Raw genomic sequence first — 25,861 nt, forward strand, 5'->3', positions numbered from 1 at the left:
AATTATTTTTTAAAGAAATAATCTTTTAAAATTGGGGGCTTATTCTAAATTTTTTAAGGAGCTGACTTCCAAAAAATGTTTTTCAGATTACTGTTGGTTGAAGAAAAGACTGATGATTAAAATGACTTTTCTTCTTCTCTAAAATAATTCCCACTGTAGAACAGGTCTTCTCATCATTCTGTATGAAACCAGGCTCTTCATAAAAGAGCCTTATTTTCATGCCCTCTGATCAAGCTGTGATCCATTTAAAGTCACACTGCATCAATGAAATCTATTTTGAAAGGGTTGCCCTACATGGCCTTACCTGGAATTATGTAACAGAAAAGCAACTAAACCAGGAGCCTAATGACTAGTAATTTTTCCCTTCACTAGTGATACACAAAGTGATTGTAGCCGCACTGACAATCCTGATGTTTTCATCTTCAATGCATTACATTTGAGAAACCACAAAACCGAGCTTGTAAGAATATTATATATGCATACATAATATATATAAATATATACAGTATATATATAAATGTGCATCTGACTATCCTTTAACCCGTGGCACCAAGGAAGCAGTGGGCAGCACCAGTTACAGATCTCAGTCTTTGATTCTGCATAGGGCTAGTTTTCCATTTCTCTTAAATGTAGGGTATTCCCCTCTCAAAATGGTTAGTTGTGAAGTTATAGATCATTCTAAATCCAGAATGGCTGATACTTTGGGGAATGGATGGGTCTTGTTTTATGTTGTTATTATTTGAAATAAGGCTTAGTGCTCTGAATCAGCCAGGTAAGAAGAGATCAGGACAGGCTAATGACCTGCTTTGGACATGGCTGCTCTTTTCCAGAAGCTATGATACAAAACCTGCTCACACCTTACAGAGGAAGATTCAGGGAACGAATCAGGTTTCTGGGGAGGAAGGCAGGCACTTGAGAAAGACTTTGGCCATTGTGAAAGCCCTCTGAGCTTTTTAGACATTGAGCTGGGCAGGAGAACAGGGAAGGCACTAAGGTTCAAGAAGGGTCAGTGATAGACGTTAGGCACTCTTTTCTGCATGTCTATATAGTTCTGCTGTTATGAAGTTTTTAAAAAAAACTTAGAATAATGAGAGATGGGGCAGACATAGCTGAAGAAGCTTGCATTATACTGAGCAAAGCATAGATGAGTGAAAACAAAAATAATCGAACACGGGAACAAATGGTAGTGATATCCCAAAGGGAGGGGAAACATTTGTTAACTATTTTTTTTTCAGTTTGCTCCTCTCCTGCTTTTCTCTGCTATGGTCCCAATGTTAGTTCTGCATTCTTTGTCTGTTTGTGTTTGCTTTCCCCAGCAGACAAAGCAGTGGACAGAGCCAGACAGGTTCTTCTGGTGGTTTTCTGTTTTACTTCGTTTCTGATTTCTTCTTAGGTTTCTTTTTGAATGTTTTTATTTGTTTTTCTCAGTTGACTGTTGGCACCTGGTTCCTCTGTAAACTATATTCCTTTGCCTTCAGTCTCAGGTTGGCAATGCTGTTGGCCATGTTCATGCCCTGCGCAGGGCTAGTGTTGGCACATGTAGCAGGATAAGTAGCCATGGCACTGTAGGAACAAAGGAGAGAAGAGGGAGAAGAAGAGGCATTAGTTTCAGGGAGCTCAAAGTCTTTGCCATACGACACTTGGAAACCAATTTCAGCGGTTGGGGATGGGAGGGGGCAGTGGAGAGAACAGATGGGCTGGGGGAGGGGTGAGAAGAAGAAAAGGCATTTGCTGTGTTGGCTCCAGTGAGCAGTGATTAATTTCCAAGAGGGAAAACTTGCTGTTGAATGGCAAATGTGTTTCATCAGTTAACCATGAAAAACACTTCTCAATCTCCCTTCCTGCCTATATTCCTGATCTTAGGAAGCAGCACTGGGGGCAAGTCAAGCACTTAAAAATAAGCTCTAGATCATGAGTGGGGCAAGCATATGAACCACATCACCCAACAGTCCACAACTACATTGTCAGTAGCTCTGCATGCCTTAGAAGATGGGTCTACATAGCTCATTGTACCCAGGACAAGAGCCTAAGACTATCAACATTTCAGGAATTTTAGGTCTATAAAGTACGCCTCCTAACTACTAAGGAAACTAACAAACCTCTTCCCTTTGAATGCATCCTTTGGAGGTCTCCTCCAGCACTAACAGCTAGGAATTCAGGAACCAACATCTCAAAGGCTTTTTCTTTTTTCTTCCAGTTATACCCATCACTGAAAAGTATGTGAAGTTGCATTTCATCATCAAAACTTGTAATTAAGACCTCAAGACCTCAAAGTGTTCTGAAATTTTTAATTAGTGGGTTTTGGTTAGCTTTAGCTAATGCACATGTATGCACTTACATGTCCTTAAGAAGAAAACACACATACAAACATACCACATAAATGTCTATACGATTTTCTATAAAATATTCATCACTTTGAACCTCCTGAAAAAGAGACATTTAAATTCAATGAAAGTACTCCTAAATTTTTTTAATCCAACAAAATCCCTTTCCACTGGAAAGGATGCTCATATATGGAATGATGTGCTTTTCTGTCCCTTACATTCCGACAGGATTCTGTCAGCCACCAGGGAGTTCATTGTTCCAAGGCTTGAGTGGTAAGACCAAAAAAAGAGAGAAAACTGAGGCTGCCACCCCAAGACAGATTGAACATATCATCAATACTCATTTGTAACATGACAGAGGGGAGGGAGAGAGGGCTCACGATGTAGACAGCAGCTCTCCTTTTAACCACCAGAATCAAATGTAATATCGTTTAGGTGGCATGTAAATCTCTTCACAAACTGGCCCCTTCCTCCTACGTTTTCTTACATATTATTTCCCTCTATGAACTCTATGATCCAGCTACACAGGCCTATTGTTCATCGAATAACAACCTCCATGTCTCAGATCCAGGCCTTATGTACTGACTGTCCCTCATGCTGGGAATGCTCTCCCTCCCCTTCTCTGCTTCTTAGAATTCCTGGCTTACTTTAAACTCAACTCAAATCCTATCTTCTACAAGCCATTTCTTGGGTGCTACCCTCACACCCAACTGATGAAGCCCTTTCCTTTGTGGTTACCTTTTCTCTTTACATGTATCTTATATGTACCTATTTCAATAAATGTGGTCTCTCCTATGTAAGGTCCTTGAAGTAGAGATATTTTTATCTTCCTTTGTAGTCTTAGTTCTTAACATAGTGCCTATAAGTGCCTAGTAATTGCTTTTTGACTAACATTCCTTAGGTTTAGAAGCTCTCAATCCATTTCATGTGTGTGTATATATTTTATAGATATATACACGTAAATACATATATGTATGTATACATATACACATGCATACATCTATGTATATACGCACATATACTTATACATAGAAGCAGAAAGACAATTATCTTGAAAGTAGTAGGTGCTAGTGAAATGTGTGGTAGAAAATGAGACTTCTTCCCTCCTTCTCACCCATCACTGCTGAGGATCATTGTGATAGCTACAAGGGTAGCTGTACCATTCAGAAAGAACCAACTATTAAAAGACAATTGCAGGTCTCATCCCATTAACATGCCAAGGAATTCTATACAATTTCAAATTCCACAAACATGTGAACCAGTACATCTCAACACCAGGTGCTATTGGAACTGCTAGCATTTTCATCTAGCATACCCTTAAGTTGCCATGGTCTTCCTGGTGATGAAGACAAGAGACCACCAAGATTTGAGATCTATACTAATCACAGGTGGTGTGGTCAGCCTAATATTAGTTTAAATTTTAAATTATATAAACTCTTGTTAATCTACTCAGGGTAAAGTCAAAAGAGTTTGTAAACATGGAGCTGATATCTCATACATATCACATAAAAGGAGACTTTGTAATAGATTTGAACTTTCATATTATGCAGTATTGATGAATACCAGTCTTATTTTATGAGAGTTGGGAAGATATTAAACAGACCAAAGTTCTCCTTTTATGTTTACTTGGTTTGATCTGGTTTGGTTGGTTTGTTTTTATTTTTGCCTTCATTCTATCAGTTCTGCTCATTTAAGCTTCATTTTTATAGGGTAATTTGTCAGGGGGAGGGGTCATGAGATAAGACTTCAATGAGAGGAGGAAAGCAAGTCCCTTTTCTCTATCAAGAAGGGGGAAGGAGAGTCTATCAATGACCCCAGGGAAATAGTTTTGTTGAAAAGTGATGATAGCTTTGATGAAGATTTTGATCTCTGGCGAGAAAACTAACTGGCAAAGTTGCTTTATTTATTATTGGCTGTGTTTTTCACTGGAAATTTTCACCTAATTATCTAGACACCACCATCACAAATTTTCTGATGCTTCTAAGGCTCTCTCTAACTAAGGTATCACACTATAATTTTCTTCAGCATCGAGGCTGACCAGTACTTCTTTATCTTACAGGGAAATTATGGAAATGAAGGGCATCTTTTGAGCAGAAGAACATGGCCTCATGAAGTCACCTTCATCCAAACAGTACTAGATAGTGCTGAGTAGTAAAAAATAATACACTTTCATTGAAAGATTATTGCAGTAGGTCCTATAGTATTTAAACACTGACATCATGGTGGCTGATTGTAGCCACTACTCCAAGAGTGATAACCATAGGTGACTTACAAGGGCTGCAATATTTTGGGGTATTATAGGGTTATAGTAGTTAGTGATCACAAAGAAGTTTTTAAATTGTTAGTGAATTGCATTTTGCAATTCCATACTAGGTAGATGGATGGTATAACTTCCATTCTGTTCCTATTATCTAGAAAGCCAGACATGAGATAGTGAATAAAGTCATATTGACCTGAGTTCAGTTCTTGCCTCTGACATAAACTATGTGACCATGGGCAAGTCATTTAACCTCATAGTGTCCCCAGGCAACTCTAGAAGACTCTAAGGTAAGATGGGTTGCTTATCTACATCTATGGTGGAATTTCCACACTGGAAATTCCCCACATCAATGAAATCACAGATACCAACCAAAATCGAATTATAAATTCATGAACTAGAGTTTAAAATATGACCCAGTTTCTCTGGACATCTCATAGCATCAACCCAATCTATAGCAGAGAGTCTGAAATACCAAACTTCTGCTCAAGTCACTAGAAAATAGTTATTCCCTCCATAAACATGGACTCCAGTGGCATTTTGTATATATGTCACAAGAGTCTGTCTTACCCAGAGGGGTTTGCATCTGCCCTTTAGCTAATAGTAACGTCTCCGTTACACTATTGACTTGCTTATAAACACTCATGATCCACAGAAGGGGGGTGGAGGGGAGTGTGTGGGTTGTGTTTCTAGGTTGCTTGATGGCTTTTGACTAACTCATACTTCAACAAAAGGTTTAAGGGTATAAAGGAAGCAATTTGCTTCTTAAAATAGTAGAAGTGAGAAGGCACTATGTAGGATCACTAGATTTTCAAGCCCTCACTTCTTCTATGGCTTCTTCTCAAGAAGGAAAAATAGTGCTCCAGATATTAACTTTATCTTACTTTTTTTTCAAGGCAGGAAATATAGAGATATGACTACTTATGTCCCCATCTTATCTTCCTCCCCTACAAAACTATCCAAACCCAACAAAACACCACCATTTTCTACTTATAAAGTTCCTGGGATAAGAATACAAGAATAAACTTGAAGGCTGTTTTGTTTTTGCTTTTGTTTTAGTAGACTTTAAAAGACCTCATGAAAACAGCTGAATTCTTGGTTAGTATTAATTGTGGCACTGAGCTTGTCTTCGTCATGCCTTCTTAATAAGAACCATGCATTTCTCTTGATTTCAGCTATTAGTCCATTTCCCTTTTCTCTTCTGTCCTGTAGAATGAACACATGACTTAATTTTGTGGGAAAGGCTGCATTTATAGGGCCTTGGCCACTGCATCAATCAATTTTGTTCTGAGATTATAATTTCTTTTAAACTATCCCCAGAAATTTCTTATTTTTTAACCTTGAAGAGTGCATTAGAGAAATGTGGATGAAAAAATAATTATGTAGGTTACATCTACTGAGTTAACAAATTTGCCCAGGAGAAAGGAAATTTCAAGGTTGAAATAAACGCAAGTGTAGCAAGCTTGAAGTTCTTATGTGGAAACTAATGGCAGAAGTGATTCAGCTGAGCAGATCAGACAGTTGACTGCCTATTTGGGTCTTGGGGTCCCATTTTTTGTCACTTATTTGAAATATAGTCTAATGGATGACTTGGAATTTGGAAGACCAGGGTTTAAACATTGCATCTGGGTCTTTCTAACTGTGTGACCTTGGGCAACCTTCATATGTCTCCAGGACTTCCCTAAGCCAGCAACTAAGGCATAGATAGGTCTACCAACTCATAAGGAGTTGTCTACATTAGCAAAGTTACATCTCCTTCACACTCATGTATTGGCAAGAGATTAAGAGCATTTACCATGTCTGAGTATTGGTTCAGTGAAATATTAACTTGTCAGGTTGTTGTGTAAATAACTATCAATAGATATGTGGGAAAAAGAGATACTTAGCATATCTATCAAGTCTTTAAATTTGTTTGCACATGTAACTCATGGAAATGAATATTTACTTCTTAGTATCAACTCATGTTAAGATAGAAAAACTAGATTAATAAGTTGACTTGTGTCTGATTGAAGAGGAAGTCCGAAATAGAAACAAATTTTTCTGACTCCTGTCTATGTGGTGCTAAAAATAATATAGTAATGCAAAAACTGGAATGGGTCATAATCATCTTTAGACTTTTATCTCATTATGATTGACCTTAGTTTAGCTTCAAGTTCAGATTTAAGGGATTTCTATAGTTCTTTTGGACGTCGGTGGGAAGTAGGACTGCAAAACATAATATAGCTGTTGAGACCTACTCTTGCATGTAGGTTTCCAAAAGACTTGCTAAAAAAAAAAAAAAGTCACCCCGTGATCTCTGTCCAAGTCTAATTTTGCAGACAAGGAGTTTGAAGAAATTTTTAGAGATTTTCCTGAGATTCAAAAATTCTGTCTCCTTATTCTTTGACAAAGAATAATATTAAGTCCTTTGTCTCTTCCCCCAAAATCATGCTACACATAGAAAAGTTACACATGTGTAATGCTGTCCTAAAATGTTACCTATAAGGGTGGATGTTTTACTTGCAGAGTAATCCCAATGCTTGAACAGCAGCAGCAAAGACTATGCATGTACAGCTTAGTTTGTATAAGCCAGGCTTCCTGAAAAGTTGCATGCAAATTAAATTTTGCTCAATCAAGTCCATTAAATACATTAGATAATCTTACTTTTAAAATATGACTTCTACTTCTGTCTTTCATGCAAAAGTCACTTTCTAATTTTGATTTTCAAATTTGAATGTAAGCTCTTTGAGAGCAGGGAATGTTCTATTTTGGTCTCTGTTTGCCTAACATTTAACACAACATGGTGAACATCAAAAGCTTTAATAAGTGCAAGTGAATGACTGTTTCAGTCTGGCTTCCCAAAACAGGCTACACTTGTACCATGCTCTGTTAAATGTCACTATTTCTTTGTTTAATTTTTCCCCTTAGAAGTAATATCTGAAAACTTTCATAATTTGACTCATCTGGATATTTGCTACAGAAAAAAAAAGTTCTAATTGCCTAGCATCTTCCTTCATTTTCAAAATGTTTAGAACATATCCTCTCTAATCCTTCAAACTCTCCCATAAAATAGGTCATGGAAGTTAGGAAACAACATTATATAATGGAAATATTGCCAGATTTGGACCCAGAGGACCTGGGTTAAATTCTAGTGTTATTATTAACAAGATGCATGTGTGATTGTGAGCAAATAACAACATCTGAAGGTCTTAGTGGTCTTGTCTGTAAAGTGAGGGGGTTGGATTCAATTGATTTCTAAAGTTCTTTACAGCTCTGAAGCTATGATCCTATGATCGAAGAACAGATCGATGGTCTGACCTGGCTAAGGTCAAGCAGGGAATGAGGATTAGAAGTTCAGTCTGTTATGGTAGCATCATCTCACCTAGAGTCCCTCTCTGAGAACTGTCCTTGCCTTGGCCATTCTAACAGTCAAGGGAAGGACATGTTCTGTTTTGTTTGTTAATGGCTTTCCCCACCCAAGCACCTCACTGCTTAAGCTTCTGGGAATATAACTATATTTATACCTCTTCCTGAGCACACTATTCCCCCTTCAAACCCTGCCCGAGAAACCGCCCCCTTCCCCCACTGACAAGTTACCTTTTCAGTGTCTTCCGTTAGAATCCGTTATGAAGCCCCTCGTGTAAACAACATCTTGGGAGGGACGAAGATCTATTTTTGAAAGTGTGAAAGGGAGAAATGAGCCAAACGAGTTCAGCAGATGTCAGGCAGCACTGTGACCACGATCACATGAGGAGACAGGGAGCAGGATGAGAAAACTGGGGAGGGATGAGGTGGACAATTAAAGGTGTCAACCCCTCTCTTTTACTTGTCATTCTGGAAAGCTTTGGGATACCAGGCCTTCCCCCTATGAAAGACTGCCAAAGCCAGGTATATGGAAGACAAGAATTCACCCACAGAAGAGACTGACTGGAGACAGGAGCCCCTCATCTACTCCTTCTCAAGTGAAAGCCAGGAGCCCAGGGTTTACCAATATCTACCACCTTGGGAGACAAACCATCGAGGGGTTTAGAGAATGATTCCCACAGCAGTGATAGTCTCCTTTTTGCCAAGTCCACAATTTACTTAGGCAGATAATTCCAAGGTAGGTCATAAGGTAAAAAGGAGTGTTGAACTAGCTGACTTCTAAAGTTCCTTCTAAATTTAAAAAATTCTATGATCCTAAGGTCTTCTATCATGATATAGATGTCTTCAGAACTTTGTTAAAGTTAGAGAAAAACATCTTATGAAGATCGTTAAAATATGTTTCTGGAGGGCAGAGACCATTCCATTTTTATCTTTGTATTCCTAGGGGCTTGGAACACATCAAATTAGTAAATGACTATTCATTTAGTGATGGAAAACTTTTTCTCCCTTGTGACTCTGCAATGCTCCAGGTACTGAATCGGATTGAGATGAAGCACAGTGAGCTAGAACAGTTAAGTAGAAACATGGTATATTGGTTATTCCCTAGTTATTTTTGGCCTCTATCTCAATCCTGACCAAAAGCTAAAGGCTTTGAGGTTCTGACTTCATACTATTTTCTCCTAAAGAAAGGCTGGGGGATTTTAAAGGGCTCTGGAGGTCTCTATAAGGGTTGCTAGCCCTTGAGCCAGGTAACTAAGTATATCCTGAACTACTTCAGCATCATTATCTTTCTTAAAGCACCCTGGATTGTGAACCTGTTGTCCTTCAACTATCAGATCATCATTTCTGGTCATAAAAATGGACCATTTAAGTTATAGGAAAGATAAAGGGACAAGAAAAGCTTCAGAGCTTTCCCCTTATCTTTATACTCTACCCCCTCCCATTTTTGGTGCAACTGGTGAAATTACATCTTAACTGCAAAAACAGCACTGTGAGGCAGGAGGTTAAGCAATGGAGACAGGAGTTAGGGATAATGAGTTCTAGTTCTGACGTTGTGAGGATTTGCCATGTAACTTTAGGCAAGGCTTCAGCTCCCAACTCTAGAAAATGGGAGAAATGACTACGAGCTACCAGCCCACAGAAATGTCATGAGCAGTCCCTAAAGTGAATGTATCAGATAAGTAACTAGGCATTGTAGTACCAATAGTAAGCATGTCTCCAGTCCCCATCATACACAAAGATCTTAATTCTTCATTGTGTTTGCACCATTCTTCCTTCCTTTGGACTTCCTTTAGATCTGACCTGGGAGGTCAATCTGGGATTATATTCCTTATCTGTCTTCATTATACCAGGGCTTTGCTAACATTGGAAAACAGTAGTGCTAAAATGCTAAGATGACATTTGACTTCACCTTAAGATAATTAGACAAAAAGTCATGGAAATGTCATACGTAATATTGGGCAAGAATATGCCAGGCGTAAATCAGTCATTCAGGGAAATGTGTCGATGCTTTGTTCTTCTAAGACAGTATTGATAAAATGATTGCTTGACAGATATACCTCATCCTTCTGTCCTGGGAGCCATTTACTGTGTAAGGTCTGGCCAATTCTATGCTGTGACTTGCTATGTATCTAAGAGAGGAGTTATTCAAGAGGATGCTATGAGGTTATTAGTGAAAAATACTACTGCTAATGTAATGGAGTTAGAGATGGCATTTTAGCTTCATTGGCATTATGATGATGTCCTGATGTAGCAACATTTCTCCCTCCCCTCTGTGCACTTTGAAAAGTTCAAGTCAGGCCTGCATCTGATGTCACTGACTTACATGTGCCCTCCATCCAGGCACTAAGCATTTTAGGAGGCAAGCCCGGCAAGTGAAGAGGTGTCAGTCAATGTGCTAGCAAAAGATCTTAAAATACCCCTTTCTTTACCTTATACACAGTGTACCAAAAGTCTTGGCATAGTTTAAATCTTTGATGATACAATAGCTTAAAAGGTCACTGAGATTTTTGAGCCACCCGGCCTATACTGTTAACAATTTAAATCTTGCATTTATGTTCAGGACATGCTCAGAATAAAGAGGATGCAAGCACCAGGGATGTGAGTTTTTGCTATAATGCCCTGGTCATCTACTTCAATTTCACCCTAAGAGGGATTTCAGCCCCTGCTACCCACTCATCCTTCTGTCCTCGGTTTTTTACTTGACCTTGAATCCATGCCATTTGTGATTATTTTGGATGAGATATACACATATGTATATAGAGAGACATACATATGTATGTATATGTATGTTTATACATATACACACATTATATATACATATGTATGTGAGATATATATATGTGTGGGTGGGTGGGTGGATGTGAGAGTATATATACATAGAGAAGTATACTTTGTACACATCATAAAACATGTTTAAGACTCAGTGAACCTAGAGAGCTAGTATGATGTAATGGCAAAGGCACAGAGCTTATAGTCAGAAGACTTGACCCTGAGTCCTGGTTCTATCCCCTATCTGCTGTGTGGCCTTGGCCAGTCATTTAACCTCCATCCACCTTTTTGCCTTATTCACAAAATGAGGATCATAGGATTTAGAGTGAGAATGGGACCTTGGTCCAACCCTCACCTTTTCTTGATGATGCTATTACACCTGTCTAACCTTCATCAAAAGATGATTGTGAGGATCTGGTGATACAATCCATGTCAGGGACTCTTTAGCAGATTATATAAATACAATGTTATTATATAAGCAAATTTCAAAACATCAGTTAATAAGGTGTTGAAATGTATTGAGTTCCCCAGTTCTTTAGTGGCCCTAGAATCTACTCATTCTTTCTGAGAAATGGAAAAGCCATTGAGCATTTGGGTGATTTCCAAAAAAAACATCTGAAAGACTTTTATGGTAAAGTCAATGGAAAGCCGGTGCTCTGAATAGTGAATTTTATCTTCATTTTGGGGCATGGTTTTTCCTCACTTATGCCAGGGAATAGATCTTTAGATGCCACCTCTGGGGGCAGAAATGGTCAGTAATAGGATTTTCCCTATGTGTGCATTTCATACGTGGAAGACTGAAGGTCAAAATTCTGGCTAATGTCCTGAGCATAGGAAGAAAATATAGCAAATCATTTAATACATTTGTCTGTTTAGCTTTCTGGGGATTATTCTTATTGGTTTAGGTGTATGTTTATATGATTAGTACATTTAGCACATGAAAACCTATCTTGGTATCAATCCTGACATTTTACATCAGAGAGTTAAGTTCAGCAGATATGATTTCCTTCTCCAAGCTTATGTAAAAGCCTTGATCACAGATAATCATGTATAGTCAAAAGCTATATTTGAGTCCTGGCTCCATCTTTTACCAGTTATGTGATTTTGGCAAAGTCAATCAACCTTTCTGATTTTTGAGTTCCCTCATTTGCAAAAAGAAAAACATAGGATCACAGCGTTTAGAACTGGAAAATTCATTAGAACCTTAAATCAAGCAGAAATCATTGTTTAAATTAAACATCAGTCTTAGAAATGGGATAAATCGTAGCACAATAGATGTGATCATTGTTCTTCCTTCATTGAAAACAGACTTGGTTTGGACATTAGCCATTACATATTTACATTGATAGACTAGGTGTAGGGCCAAAGAGTTGAAGTGATGACCTAAGAGAATATAAGCCTACTGCTCTCTGACCTAGTCTCTACTTTATCCCTAATTAATTACTTTTGGCTATGGGTGACACATCAGCATGATCCCATGTGGAATAGTTTTAGCTCATAACAAGGGTGATTCTTGTCCGCAGTCCTATCCTTCCTCCTCCTCCCAGCATTAATTAACACTGGCTGCCAAGCAAAACGTGTAAAGGCTGATGTTCCCTCCACAAGAAAAGAAACTGGGTCTCATTGAATGGATCTGGGGTGTGTGTGTGTGTGTGTGTGTGTGTGTGTGTGTGTGTGTGTGTGTGTGTGTGTGTGTGTGTGTGTTTAGAAATTGCACTTCTGTAATATTAAAGCTGTATGATGAAAATTTGGAGAGGAACTCCTCCCATTTTTATGTACAAAACACCCCACATAATTATGCCCCATCATGAGAGTTGCATGGGAACTAGATGAGAACTAAGAATAGGAGAGGAGAATAACTTCAGATATATAACCATCCCCATCTACTATGAAAGGAACTATGGTCATGAAACCAGTCAGAATTAGCTTAGTTTTTTTTCTTTCTTTAGCTTTTTATTCTAAAACATTTGTTTTTAACATGACAGTTGCCTTCCAGACAGTACTCAGAGCCTCAACTACCTTGACATTATGCAAGTTTTTGTTAGACCACAATAATACAAGAATCTCTTAGATTTGTAATGGAGTGGGGGTGGGAGGGGAAGGTTTGTTCCAGGATGGTTGCAGGAGGGAAATTGGGCAAGTCTTAATCATCTTTTCTGTGGAATCCTTTCCCCATTCTCTCCCTTTTCAGTATTCATGAGTCCAAGAAGAGACTGGTGATGGCCTGACCCTCTCTCTTCTGCCCCAAACCCCGCTCCTGGGGCAACTAGTATTCTCCTGCAGAAAACTGGGGATGCCAACAAGATGAGCGTCTCTGGAGAGGCTAACCCAGAAAGAAATTTCGGTCAGCCACACTGGCAGCATGGACACAACTGCGGTAAAGCATGTGGAAGTGGAGCAAGGGAGAGTGTGCCATTCATTCATTCATTCATTCACCTGTACGGAGAGGCTGTCCCCCAGGAAAGATAGTCGGTGGGTCTTGGAGCAGGACGAGGTACGATGGGCTGCTCCACAGCAGTCACATCCCCTGAGTAGGATTTGAGGAGGGAAGCATTTTTATTAGCCAGCATGGCTCTCTCATTCCTGCGAAACTTGGCTCTTCGGTTTTGAAACCAGACCTGAAAGGAAAATGACAGCGAGAAGACAGAGAGAAAAGGGGGACAGTTGTTACATACTTGAAGCTCTCCCTGGTTTACTCTTTGCTATTCTCCTCTAAACATGGAGAACTTGCAACTTTTTTCCTCCTACTCTTGAGCTCTGATCCCTGGATCCCCAGTGATCCTGATGAAAGATTACGTTATCAATAAGACATTGTATTAAGAAGTTCTTTAGCTATGTAATCTTATGGTAATCTTCACTTCCTTCTATTTCCCCTTAGACTCATACTTCCTTCTGCATTATTGTTATCAGATATTTAGGCTCCCAACCCCGATGACCTCATATTTACTGCACTGATATGCATTTATGAATATTTAGTACAATTCACTCCCTTCCTCAGGTGAATGTAGGCACCATAGTGATCAGGGACAAGGATTAGATGTGTGATGTCATTGGTATAGGGAGTCAGGTGGATATCTGTTCTATAATTTAAGCCTTAGTCTTATAACTTGAATCTTAGAGAGTTGCCCTGAGAAATTAAATGACTGACCCAGGGTCATAGCCAAAAGGTGTCAGAGATGGATTTTAAATAAGTCTTCTTGACTCCAAGGTTAGTCCTCTGTCTACTGCATCATCCTAATTGGAATAGTGGAAGGACCACTGGATTTGAAATCTCAGGAATTACTAATTAATTTCACTTGGGTTCAAATACTAGCCTTGCTACTTAGTGAATGTCCTTGTGAAAGACATTTCACTTTTGTAGACCTTGGTTTCTTCATTTATGAAATAACAAAGTTAGGCTAAGTCAACAAGCATCAATAAATCAATAAGTATTTATTAAATATCTACTATATGACTGACATAAGCACTAGATGTTTGGAATACTCACAAAGATCTGTCATTCTAATAGAATAATTTTCAAGAGCACTTCCAACTCTTAAATCCTATTATCCTATAACTTAGAAAGTGGGCTATATTATCATAATCAATTTTTGACTTAATGTCCCATAAGTCAGAGAAAAAAGTGATATATGGATAGTAAAAAGACTTTAGAATGGAGGACACTTGGTTAAAATCCTGCCACTAACACAAACAGATCGTGTGATCATAAACATGATCACTTAATCTCCCATTGCTGCAGGGAATGTTCTAAGACTATGAATCGCAGAATAAATGCAGATATTCAGTCATAGAGGAAGTTATCCCACTTAGTTTCAAACCAGTACAATCATAGATCCTGATTAATATGTTTTTTAAATGTGATTCAGTCTTGTCCATTCCTATTTATGTAATTGGCTAGGGGATGCAGTGGGGAGAACATTGGACTTGGCATAAGAAAGACCTGGCTTGGAGTCCTGCCTCAGATACTTAGGAGCAGTCTGAGAAAGTTCCTCAGTCTCACCTTCCTCCTCTGTAAACTGGACATAGTTTTGTCATCTCTCTCACAGGGCTTTTGTGAAAATCAAACAAGATAACCCTTGTGCGCCTTAAAGTGCTATACAGATGTTGGCTAATATTTATCATCTCTAAAAAGGAAGAGTAATAAGATACTTTTTCCCTCAAAAGCAGCATCTTTTTCTAACATTGAAAACCCGAGACCTTTAAATGGATGTTTTAGATGATGACATAAAATACAGAATTATGGCATTTAAAGAGTTGAAAAGAACTTGGGAACTTTAGAGTTTGCTTATTTAACCCGATCCTTAGCCATCTGTTTTATAAACCTGAGTGGTAGCACGGAGAGGGCCCACACGGGCTGGAAAGGCCACTCTTTGTCCCAGTCTTCCTTCCCTTATTTTCTTCCCTCATTACTTCTGCTTCTCTTCTCACTAACTTTTCAATCCTTTGCAATATGGTTTCTGGCCTTCTTATTCAACTGAATCTGTTGCTAAGTTTCAGATCAAATGACTCATGAGCTCTCTGTTACCAAATCTGATGACCTTTCCCCAGTCCTCATTCTTCTCAACCTCTCTGCAGCATTAGACACTATTCATGACCTTCTTCTCCTGGGTATGGTTGCTTTTCTGAGTTTTTCTAAAATTGCTCCTTTGAATCTCCCCTTTCCTGACTTGCCTTTCTTTCTTGGTCTCCATCTTCTCTCCCACAACTCTCTGTGCCTTCTTATTTTCTCTCTCTATACTTTCTCACCCAGAGACCTCATCAGGTCTATGCCTAAAACTCGAGATCTACATCTTCAGCTTCAGTCTCTCTCATACATTCCCATCCCACATCACAAATTGCCTGGAGAGCAATTTGAAATTCCCTACAGATGTCTTGAATTCATCATGTCCAGAACAGACCTTATTTTTCTCCCCAAACTAATCCCTCTTCTAAACTTTCCTCAATCTTTGAGGGGTATCAGAATCTTCCTAACCTCTCAGGTTCTCAACTTCAGTGTTATTCTTAACCCCTCACTCTCACTCCTTCTATATTCACACATAGAGTCATCCAAATACCAAATTTATTATTTCCACTTCCCCAATCAATATCTCTTGATTTTAACCCCAGCTATACATACCCTTATGACTACAGCCTTAGTTTGGCTTCTCATTACGGCTGTGTGGACTATTGAAACATTCTCCTAATTTTCTCCCTGCCTCAAGACTGCTTTTCCAATCCATCCTTCACAAATGATTTTCCTAAAGTATAGTCTGACCATGTCACTTGCCTACTCAATAAACTCCAATGTCTCCATAGACAAAATACTGTCTAGGATCAAATATGGACTCTTCTCTTGGGCATTTAAAGCCCTTCACAACCTTGTCCCATCCTACCCTTCCATCTTTATTACACATCACACCCTTTCCCACACTCTATTGTGCAACCAAACTGGCTTTCCAGGTGTTCCTCAAATGGGACATTCTATTTCTCATCTCTATTTGTGCCTCCCTACTGACTTGCCCATTCTTTGAAGCATTACCCTTTCACCTCCAGGAATCCCTGGTTTCCTTCAAAACTCAACTCAAGAAACATCATCTACAGGAAGTCTCTCCTGGTCCAGCTCTCCCTCCCAGCTCCTGGCGTTCTGCCCTCTCAAAGTCGACTCATATTTATTTTGTATCTATTTATTCTGTACCTTCTCATTCATGCACATTTTGTCTCCCCCAGTAGAATGTGACCTCTGTGAGGGTAGATACTGTTTCATGTTTGTTTTTCTATTTCTAGCACCTTGCACAGTGTCTGGTACATTGTAGGGGATTAATAAATGCTTGTCAATCAATTTATTGGCTTGTGAGGCAGTTCTGTACTGGCTTTGAACCATGGGATTATTTGTACTGTCTTTCTCTCTCTCCTACAAATAGCCAGCATACATCTCACCCCTGTTGAATGCCAACCAATGGAAGAATCTTGATCAGGGCTATCTCAGGAATTTTTACATACACAGAGCTTTTATTTTTCTTCCCCCATAACCACTCTGTGTCTCTGAAATACAATATTCATCTCACAACACTTCCTCTATGCCCTTTAAATGATTAAAGAAACATCTCTAAATTATTGAAGGTGATGCCAAACTAAACAGTTTCCTCTACTTTCATGTCTTGATGTGTATCTTAAGGCTAAGTACTGAGCTTCTTTACAAGCAGAGATGTTCTGGCTTCCGCATACATAACAGCTTGGCTAAAGGTTCTATCCTTCTCCTTTAGCAGTTATTAATAATGGAGTATGTGTTCTGCTTTTCTGGCAGTGACTAAAACTTAGGTGGGTGGGAAGGGCAGGGGGAAGGCAGAGGGAAGACCAGCCTTGTGTAGAATGGGTTTTTGCCTTTGGGATATGATTGATGGAGCCCCTGGAAATCCCTCTGTCCCTGAAATATCTTGCATTGCCACTTTCCACTATTTCAGAAATACTGTCATTATCAACTCCTTTCAAAATAGATGTGGAAAAGCATAATAGCACTTAGTTGTTATCCATCATTTCTACTTTACTAATTTCTAGGACTCACATCCCTTGAGGAAGCTTAGATGAGAGCAGAGACCTAGAAGAATGAGCATTTTGCAAGTATGGGGGAAAGGGAGAAAGGGTTTGGGGAGTGACTGAGGGAGAGCAAGCCTTGGCACAGCAGCATCACGGACAACTCACTGACACTGAGCAATAGGAGAAAAGGATGTGTACATCTCATGGAAAGGGGATCATGCCAGAGAGTGACAAGGTGGTAGAGTAGACAAATTGCTAGACTTTGGGGCAGGAAGACGCCTGCTTCTGACAGTTTACTGTCACAGATGTGACGGGGGGCAATTCATTTAACTCTATGAGCTTCAGTTTCTCCAGTTATAAAATGGTGAGTAGATTGTGGTGTGCTTCAAATGAAAATAATACAGATAAAATGTTTGCAAACTTTAAAAGTGCCAACACCAATTATTATTATTAATGAATAACTTTTGCTGAATGGTGAGTGAGATCTGTGATCAGGTTTGAAACCTTGTCTTATCTAATCTTTTCACTTTCCCCCTCCAGTTTAGTATACTGATTTATACACACAGTGCATCACAAAAGTTTGTTGAATGAGTGGATAAGTGAATATGATTCTTTCATTATTTGTTTTGGGGTAGAGGCCCCAGGTGGAACAACCAGGTATGAAGCTCAATTCAAATTCTTCCTCCTTCTGGCAGTCTTTCCTGAGCCTGGATGGTAATTTATTTTCCTTTCATATCCCACATAGCACTTTGTTCTATAACTCTCAGGCACATTTATCACGTAATAGCAGGTATTACATGTATTACAATAGCTATAGCTCTCTCCATATATGTGTGTGTTTATGTATGTATGTATATACATATACATGTATATATACACATCTGTATATGCATAGATAAATAAATATATGTAATATGTAAGTATATATTACATATGTTTCTTTTCACATTACTGGACTTTAAAGCCCTTGAGGTCAGGAACTATGTCTCATTTAAACTTGAGTTGCCAAGTTTAGATTAGACACAGTTCCTGCCCTTGAGGACTTTAAAGTCCATTAATATGAAAAGAATCATATGTGTGTGAATGTGTGTGTGTTTTGCACACAATAGGTGCTTAATGTAACATTATATACTATGGTACTATAAAGTACCTTGTGAACCTTAAAGGATTCTATAAAAATGAGATATCATCATGATATTGCTAATACCATACATCACTGGGAATATATAAACTGGGAATATGTACATGGAATTATAAAATACAACACCAGCCTTTGAGGGGTTTATAGTCTTGTCTGGTACAATGGAAAATACACTGATTAGGAAGCTAGAAGATCTGTGTTGAAATCTGACCTCTGGTCCTTTTTACATGTCTGTGACCTTGGGTCATTTAGCCTCCCTGGGCCTCAGGTTTATCATCTATTAAAGGTGAGAGTTAGACTGGATCACCTCTAAGATCCCTGTCTAACTCCAGTTCAATGTGACCTTGCCCATGTCACACCCATGGTCCATGACACCAAAAAGAAAAACCAGATTTAGACTCGAGTTTTTTGAGGGCAGAAAAAGCAGCTTTGGTCATATCATCACCTTCCATGCCCCTCAAAGTTCAGCCCCTCCTTCTCAAGAACCTGCCCTATCCACTTCATCAGAATAACTGTATGTGCATGTACGTATATACATATCATAGTCAGACATGGGGAGACATACAACCTCCTTGTCTATTTTGGCTTACAGAACAGGGCACAAATCACTTCCTTGAAAGAGGCATTTGTCCTAGAGAAACTTACTTGAATCACAGATTGCATTAAGCAACAGTGCCCATTTTCTTAAGTCTCAGCAATCCGCTTCTTACCCCAGCAGACACCAAGATTTGTTGCATTCACATTTGAAGGATTTACTGGTCTATGGTTTGTTTTTTCCATTTGCTCTTGCCCTGATTGCCTCACTAGAATGGAATACAGATAAATAATACTGTGTCTGTGCTAAAGTGCTGTATAAACGTGAGCCTAGGTTGCTGCTGAACTGGCCTACCTATTGTTCCTTATACATGACTTTTCATCTCCTGTCTTCATGCCTTCATGCAGGCTGTCTCCCTTGCCTGGAATGTTCTCTGTTTTCACCACCACCCCTTGGAACTTCTAGTTCCCTTCAGGGTTCAGCCTAAATGCCACCTCCCGTTAAAAGCATTTCCTGATTGTCTCCATTACTAGTATTTACCATCCCAAAATTAATTTAATTTTTAATATGTATTCTGTATTTATTTATTGTTCACCTGGTGTTTCCCCTCCAATAAGATATAAGCTTTTTGAACCCTGGGACTATTTTCATTTTTGACTTTTTTTTTCTCAAGCACCTAGAACATTGCAAGTAATTAAGAAATGATTGTTGAATTGGATTGAAAGCTGGATTTGTATACAGGAAGAACTGAGTTCAAATCCTAAAGTTGACACTTGACAGCTGTGAAACCATATGAACAATTCACCTACCTGTCTCAGTCACAGATAACTTTCTTTTTTTAAAAAAAAGTCTAATTTTTAAGACCAGATCTTTCCATCTTGCCCAGGCTAGAACTATAAGGGCTATTCAATTCAAGGCTCCATCCCACTCTGATTGACACATGAACTTGAACCTGCTCTGTTTCCGATCAGATAATCTTCTAAGGCATCTATTAAGTTATAGATTGGGAGAGAAATCCTACTCTAAGTAAATATTGGACCCTTGATCCACTGACCTATTTGTTATTATGACACAGCTTCCTAATTTCTTCCTATGCCTCCTCTCATTTACTCAATTCAGCCAAGCTAAATTCTACCCCATCTTATTTCTTTTCTTTTTTTTTTTTTGGAGGGGTGAGGCGATTCAATCAGAGTTAAGTGACTTGCACAAGGTCACACCACTACTAAGTCAAGTGTCTGAGGCTGCATTTGAACTCAGGTTCTCCTGATTCCAGGGCTGGTGGTCTATTCACTGTGCCACCTAGCTGCCCCCTTTTTTCCCATCTCATTTCTGAAAGTTTAAACTGTTTGCTCATGTTCTTAGCAAAAGGCAGAATAGGGAGATTTTAATCTTTTTTAGGATTCTATTTTTATTGCACCCATTCTGAAATCTCAAGATGGGGCTTCTGGTTCAAGGATGCGCTTCCCCAAAGACTTATGTCTGGATTTCTGCAAGCATTTGGTTACCTGAACTCTGGCTTCAGTGAGGTTCACTCTGCGGGCAAGGTCTTCCCGTACAAAAGCATCAGGGTAGTGTGTCCTCTCAAAGACTCTTTCTAATGCCTGCAACTGACTGCTGTTGAAAGTGGTCCTATTTCTCCTCTGCTTTCTCTTCTTCTTTTCCTCTGAGTTCAGCTGATCATCTGGAAGAGAAAAGAATGAAGGATGGTAAGGACTCTGATGGTTCCTCTGTATATTTCTAATCCAGCAAACATGTATTAAGTGCCCCCTGTAAACAAGGCCATCCGCTAGGCATAGAGGATACAATGACAAAGAAAAACAAAAATGTCACTGTCCTCAAGGCAATAAGATTCTATTACCATCGTTCTCCTACTGCATTGGTAACTCATTTGAGCCACATAATAACCCTATGAAGCAACTGTTTTTCTCCCCATTCCACAACCGAAGAAACTGAAACAAAGAAAGTTTAAGTGACTTGGCATACCAAGATGCAGCCCTGATCTACTTTCTAGCCTTCCATAACCCAAAGTGGACAACAAGGGTTCCTTGTCACTGGTCAGTTATGTATAAAAGTTTGGGGCCACCTGTGGTCAGAAGGACCTGAGTTGTTGCTCTAGGAGTCCTTTTGGGTATGCGTGTTCATCCTTCCTTGCGGAAGAAGACCATGCCATCAGAGAAATAATGACATGACTGGCATTTGACTTTGTTTCTTTTTTGAATGAAGGAGGGCTGTGCAGGTGACCAACCTCACTTCTCCAGAGCCAGTGACCAGATATTCTTCAGAATGACTGGAGATGACCCAGGATGAGGCAACTGGGGTTAAGTAACTTGCCCAAGGTCACACAGCTAGTGAGTGTCAAGTGTCTGAGGTGAGATTTGAACTCAGGTCCTCCTGACTCCTGCACTGGTGCTCTATCCACTGCACCACCTACCTGCCCCCAGTCCTTTTGGGTAGAAAAAGGATGAAATATCTTAACTTCCCAAGAACAGAGAAGGGAGCAAAGCTGGGATTGTTGTTACTGAGTCATTCAGTTGTGTCTGACTCTTCATAACCCCCTAGACCACAGCACGCCAGGCCCTTCTACATCTTCCACTATCTCTTGAAGTCTTTCCAAGTTCACGTTCATTGTTTCCATGTTATCATCTATCCATTTCATCCTCTGCTGTCTCCTTTTCCTTTTTCCTTTAATCTTTCCCAAGATCAAGGTCTTGTCCAATGAGTCGCATCTTCTCATTATGTGGCCAAAATATTTAAACTTCAGTTTCAGTATTCGAACTTCCAGTGGGTACATTAGTTGTTTTTACAGTATTAACTGACTTAATCTCCTTGCTGTCCAAGGGACTCTCAGAAATCTCTAGTACCACAGGTCAGTATCATTAAATCTGCAGTGCATAACTTTCCTTATCGTCCAACTCTCACAGCCATACAAACCATAGCTTTGACTATATGGACCTCTGTTGACAAGGTGACGTATCTGTTTTCAATATGATGTCCAGATTTGCTATTGTTTTCCTTCTAAGGAATAATCATCTTTTAATTTCATGGCTCTAGGCACTGTCTATAGTATCTTTGAGCTTAAGAATATAAAATCTGACTCTGCTTCGATTTTTTTCCCTCTATGTGCAAGGAAGTGATACAACTAGTTGATAAGATCTTAGTTTTGGGGGTTGGTTTTTTTATGTCAGCTTTTATACTCTCTTATTTCAACCTCATCAAGAGGCTTCTTAATTCTTCTTCACTTTCTGACATCAAAGTGGTATCATTTATATATCTGAGATTTCTGCTATTTCTCCTGGAGACCTAAATTCCAGCTTTTGATTTATTCATGATGTACTCTGCATATAAGTTAAATAAATAACGTGACAATATACAACCTTGTCGTACTTTTTTTCCAATCAATTTTTCTATATTCAGTTCTAACTTCTGCATCTTGGTCCTCAGAAGACAAGGAAGATAATTTGGCACTAGCATCTCTTTGAGAACTTGCCACATTTTGTTCTGATCTATACAATCAAAGACTTTAGTGTAGCCGATGAAGTAATGGTAGATGTTTATCTGGAACTCCCTTCCTTTCTTCATAATCCAATGAATGTTAGCAATTTGGTCTCTAGTTCCTCCACTTCTTTGAAAACCAGCCTGCTCTTCTGGTAATTCTTGGTTCACATATTGCCAAAGCCTAGCTTGCAGAATCTTAAGCATAACCTAGATGGCACGTGAAATGAGTCAATTGTTCAGTAATTTCAATATTCCTTGGTGTTGTCTTTCATTAGGATTGGAACATAAACTGATCCTTTCCAATCTGGTGAGTGGTTATTGAGAAGTGAATGTCACATGCTGCTTCCAAGGGGCTACATGATGAAAATGAAACAAAAGGTAATTCGCAGTGGGAACAAATTCTCCTCCTCTACTTCAAGAAGTCAGTTTGAATCTGCCAGGATTCTGAATCACATAGATGAAAACAGGTGTGTTACAGAGCTGTCTAATTTAGTTCAGGTTCTACCTCAGCTGTACTGGGGGATAATCTCAATTATGATAATGATATCTATTCAAATTCAAGACAAACTGTTCAAACTCACACTAATACAAATCTATGCTCCAATCACTGGTGCCAACGAGACCAAACTTGATCAGTTCTATGAAGACCTACAACATCTTCTAGAAACAATACCAAAAAAAAAAAAAAAAAGAATTTCACATTCATCATAGGGGATTGGAATGCTAAAGTAGGAAATCAAAATATAATTAGAATAACAGGTAAGTTTAGCCTTCAAATACAAAATGAAACAGAGCAGAGACTATCCAAGATCTACGGTACTGATGCAGTAACTAAAGTTGCTTAAAACAGATAAAAAATAGGTACCCATTGACTAGGAAACAGGTGAAAAAATTGTGGTACATGAAAATAATGGAATATTGCTGCAATAAAAAAACTGATTAGAGAGACAACATAATGCAGTTGATAAAAAGTCAGCATTAGAGTCAAGAAGACTTGTACTTAAACCCTGGTGATGTCTTGCTGGCTTCTGTGAAGTTAATTTGATGGACAAGGTTTTTCCACACAAAAGCACACTAGCTAGGTGACCCTGGAATTCCATCACCTCCATTAGCCTTACTATTAGCAATGCTTCCTAAAGTCTACTTGACTTCATTCTCCAGGACAGACATCCTACATCAGTAATCACACCATCAAGGCCATCAGTGATGTTAAGATCTTGCTTGGATAGTTCTTTTGTGTATTCTTTCCACCTCTTCTTAATCTCTTTTCCTTCTGAAGGTGGAGGGGCATGGGAACTGATACTAGGATTTCTCTACATTTAAGAAAGCTCAGAAATCACACCTCTGCCCCACCTTCCAGTCCTTGCAATAATAAAAGAAACAGTGAGTGTGAGGAATTGAAAACCATGGAAACACGATGAAATGGTATAGGGTGAAGAAATAAAAACCTAGAGAACACTATATATATAACAACCCCAATAATGTTTAATAGAAGTGAACAGAGACATCCCTGATCTACTGGACTGGGGCCCCACCCTCAGAGTCAAAGTTTGCATGTTCACCTCAATAGGAACAGATTAGAGGCTCCCCTAATTTCCTCTGCTATAGTAGTTGTTGTTTAGCCATTTTTCAGTCATGTCTAGCTCTTCATGACCTCATTTTGGGTTTGTCTTGGCACTGTGACAATATAAACAGTAATAATACTACACGACAATCTAATTTGGGGGAATTGCAATAAATAATCTTGATCCTAAAAAAACTGATGATGAAACATTCCCCCCTCTCAGTAGAGAGGTGAGAGAACATGGGTATGGAATTTATACATGATATCAGTGGTCACGATGTCAGATTTGCTGAAAGGTTTTTTTCCTTGTTATAAGAAAGGATTCAACAAAGGGGTTTAAGGAGAAATGAAATGACTTAAAACAAAAAGCAACAATAGAACTTTAAAACAACAACAAAACCAGATTCGAGTTATCAGAGATGCTCCTTCAACATCAAACTAAGCTAACTCTGTGCATCTAGGAGACTCTAAGTCTCCCCAGAAAGAGGGAGTAGAATTGATAGACCTCCTGTAAAGGTCTCCCCAAAATAGGACTCTGAGACGGTGAAGTCTGAGACTTTCCCAAGTACTAGCTATGTCCACAAATGCATTCCATCTTCAACTCCTTCCATAATCTACTTTTGGAAACCTAGCAAGCCAATTATCCAGCCTTCCATCTTCCATGTCTGCATGCAGTGATTAGTGTACACCCAAACCCATCTCCCCCCACTCAGCTGAAGTCAGGAGTGATGGATGTATAAAGTTGAGCAGAATACCAGCTGTGCTAACATCACTGACAAACCTACCTTACAGGGGCAGCCACAAAGCCTAGCCACTTAGCCCATAGATCTCTCAGAGATTTACAACTCAGTAAGCTGTAACAACCCAAATCATACATTTAGCCTGTTGAACCAGACTTTGGATTCCATTCCCAAAGGTCTACCTCTCCATAAATAGCAAACCACCAGGAGAAAAGTCTAGGCAAGTAACTAAGTATTTCTTCAACATATAAGAAGTCTTGGCAGTGTTGTGACTGTAAGTTCAGCTATAAATGCCTCCAGTTGAATTGAATTTGAATAGAACTCTCAGTTAATTATACAATCTCATTCATTCATCCAATAAACATTTATTAAGAGTCTTCTTTATCTACGCAAATCTATTATAACTATTAGAACCTATTTCAAAAGCCTAAGTTTTCTTAATCTTGAATATTTTTCAACAAAGTGAGAGCTTTTTTTTTTTTAACCTAATGTCTTATGGTTATCCTGAGCTTTACAATTTACCATTTGTCTATCATCTCATTTGTTCTTCACAACAACCTTATGGGTCAGCAAAATAGATATTATCATCTTCATCATACAGGCAAGGAAAGTGAAGTTTAGAGATGCTATGACTTGGCCAAATTCATACCATTGGTAAGCAGGTGATCCAAGAGAGAATTCAAGTCTCTTGAATTGTTGCTATTCAATCATGTCTGACTCCTTGTGACCCTGTGTGTTCTTCTTGGCAAAAACACTGAAATGGTTTGCCATTTCCTTCTCCATTGGGTTAAGGTAAACAGAGGTTAAGTGACTTGTCCAAGGTCATGCAGCTAGTGAATGTCTGAAGTCATATTTGAACTCAGGTCCTTCTGACTCCAGGCCCAGCATTCCACCCACTAATTCGCTGAGCTGCCTCCCTCCTGATTCTTAGTTCAGTGCTTTCTCCACTAGCCATTTCCTAGGTCTAATAAATCCTCAAATATTTTACAGAGAATCATCACTTACTTCATTGTTTAGAAGAAAGATGAAGCAGAGTAACATAAAAGTGTCAACCACAGATCTTTTAATGTCTTTGGAGCAGTGCCATCTTCTAGCAACCGCAAAGCAAGTGCAATGTTTTCCCATTTGTAATGTACCACAGACATTCTTCTCAATCCTTAGGTCTATGTCCGGTCAGT

General features: G+C 39.0%; 1 protein-coding gene across 2 annotated transcripts in view; it reads right to left on the reverse strand.

Annotated features, from left to right (window-relative positions):
* Nucleotides 1-1,394: 1,394 nt before the first annotated feature.
* PRRX1 (paired related homeobox 1) overlaps nucleotides 1,395-25,861 on the reverse strand; it is a 95,126-nt gene continuing 70,659 nt past the window's right edge. The window contains exons 2-5 of one of the 2 annotated variants that reach the window (XM_072648677.1): nucleotides 20,390-20,565; nucleotides 13,132-13,313; nucleotides 8,158-8,229; nucleotides 1,395-1,563 (exon numbers count right to left, since the gene is read on the reverse strand). In XM_072648677.1, the coding sequence (XP_072504778.1) occupies nucleotides 8,175-8,229; nucleotides 13,132-13,313; nucleotides 20,390-20,565 (413 nt within the window). In that variant the 3' untranslated portion in view covers nucleotides 1,395-1,563; nucleotides 8,158-8,174. The remainder of the gene's footprint in view (nucleotides 1,564-8,157; nucleotides 8,230-13,131; nucleotides 13,314-20,389; nucleotides 20,566-25,861) is intronic. The other variant, XM_072648676.1, reaches the window with a different exon arrangement.

This window comes from Notamacropus eugenii, chromosome 2, assembly GCF_028372415.1.
Source record: "Notamacropus eugenii isolate mMacEug1 chromosome 2, mMacEug1.pri_v2, whole genome shotgun sequence".
NCBI lineage: Eukaryota > Metazoa > Chordata > Mammalia > Diprotodontia > Macropodidae > Notamacropus > Notamacropus eugenii.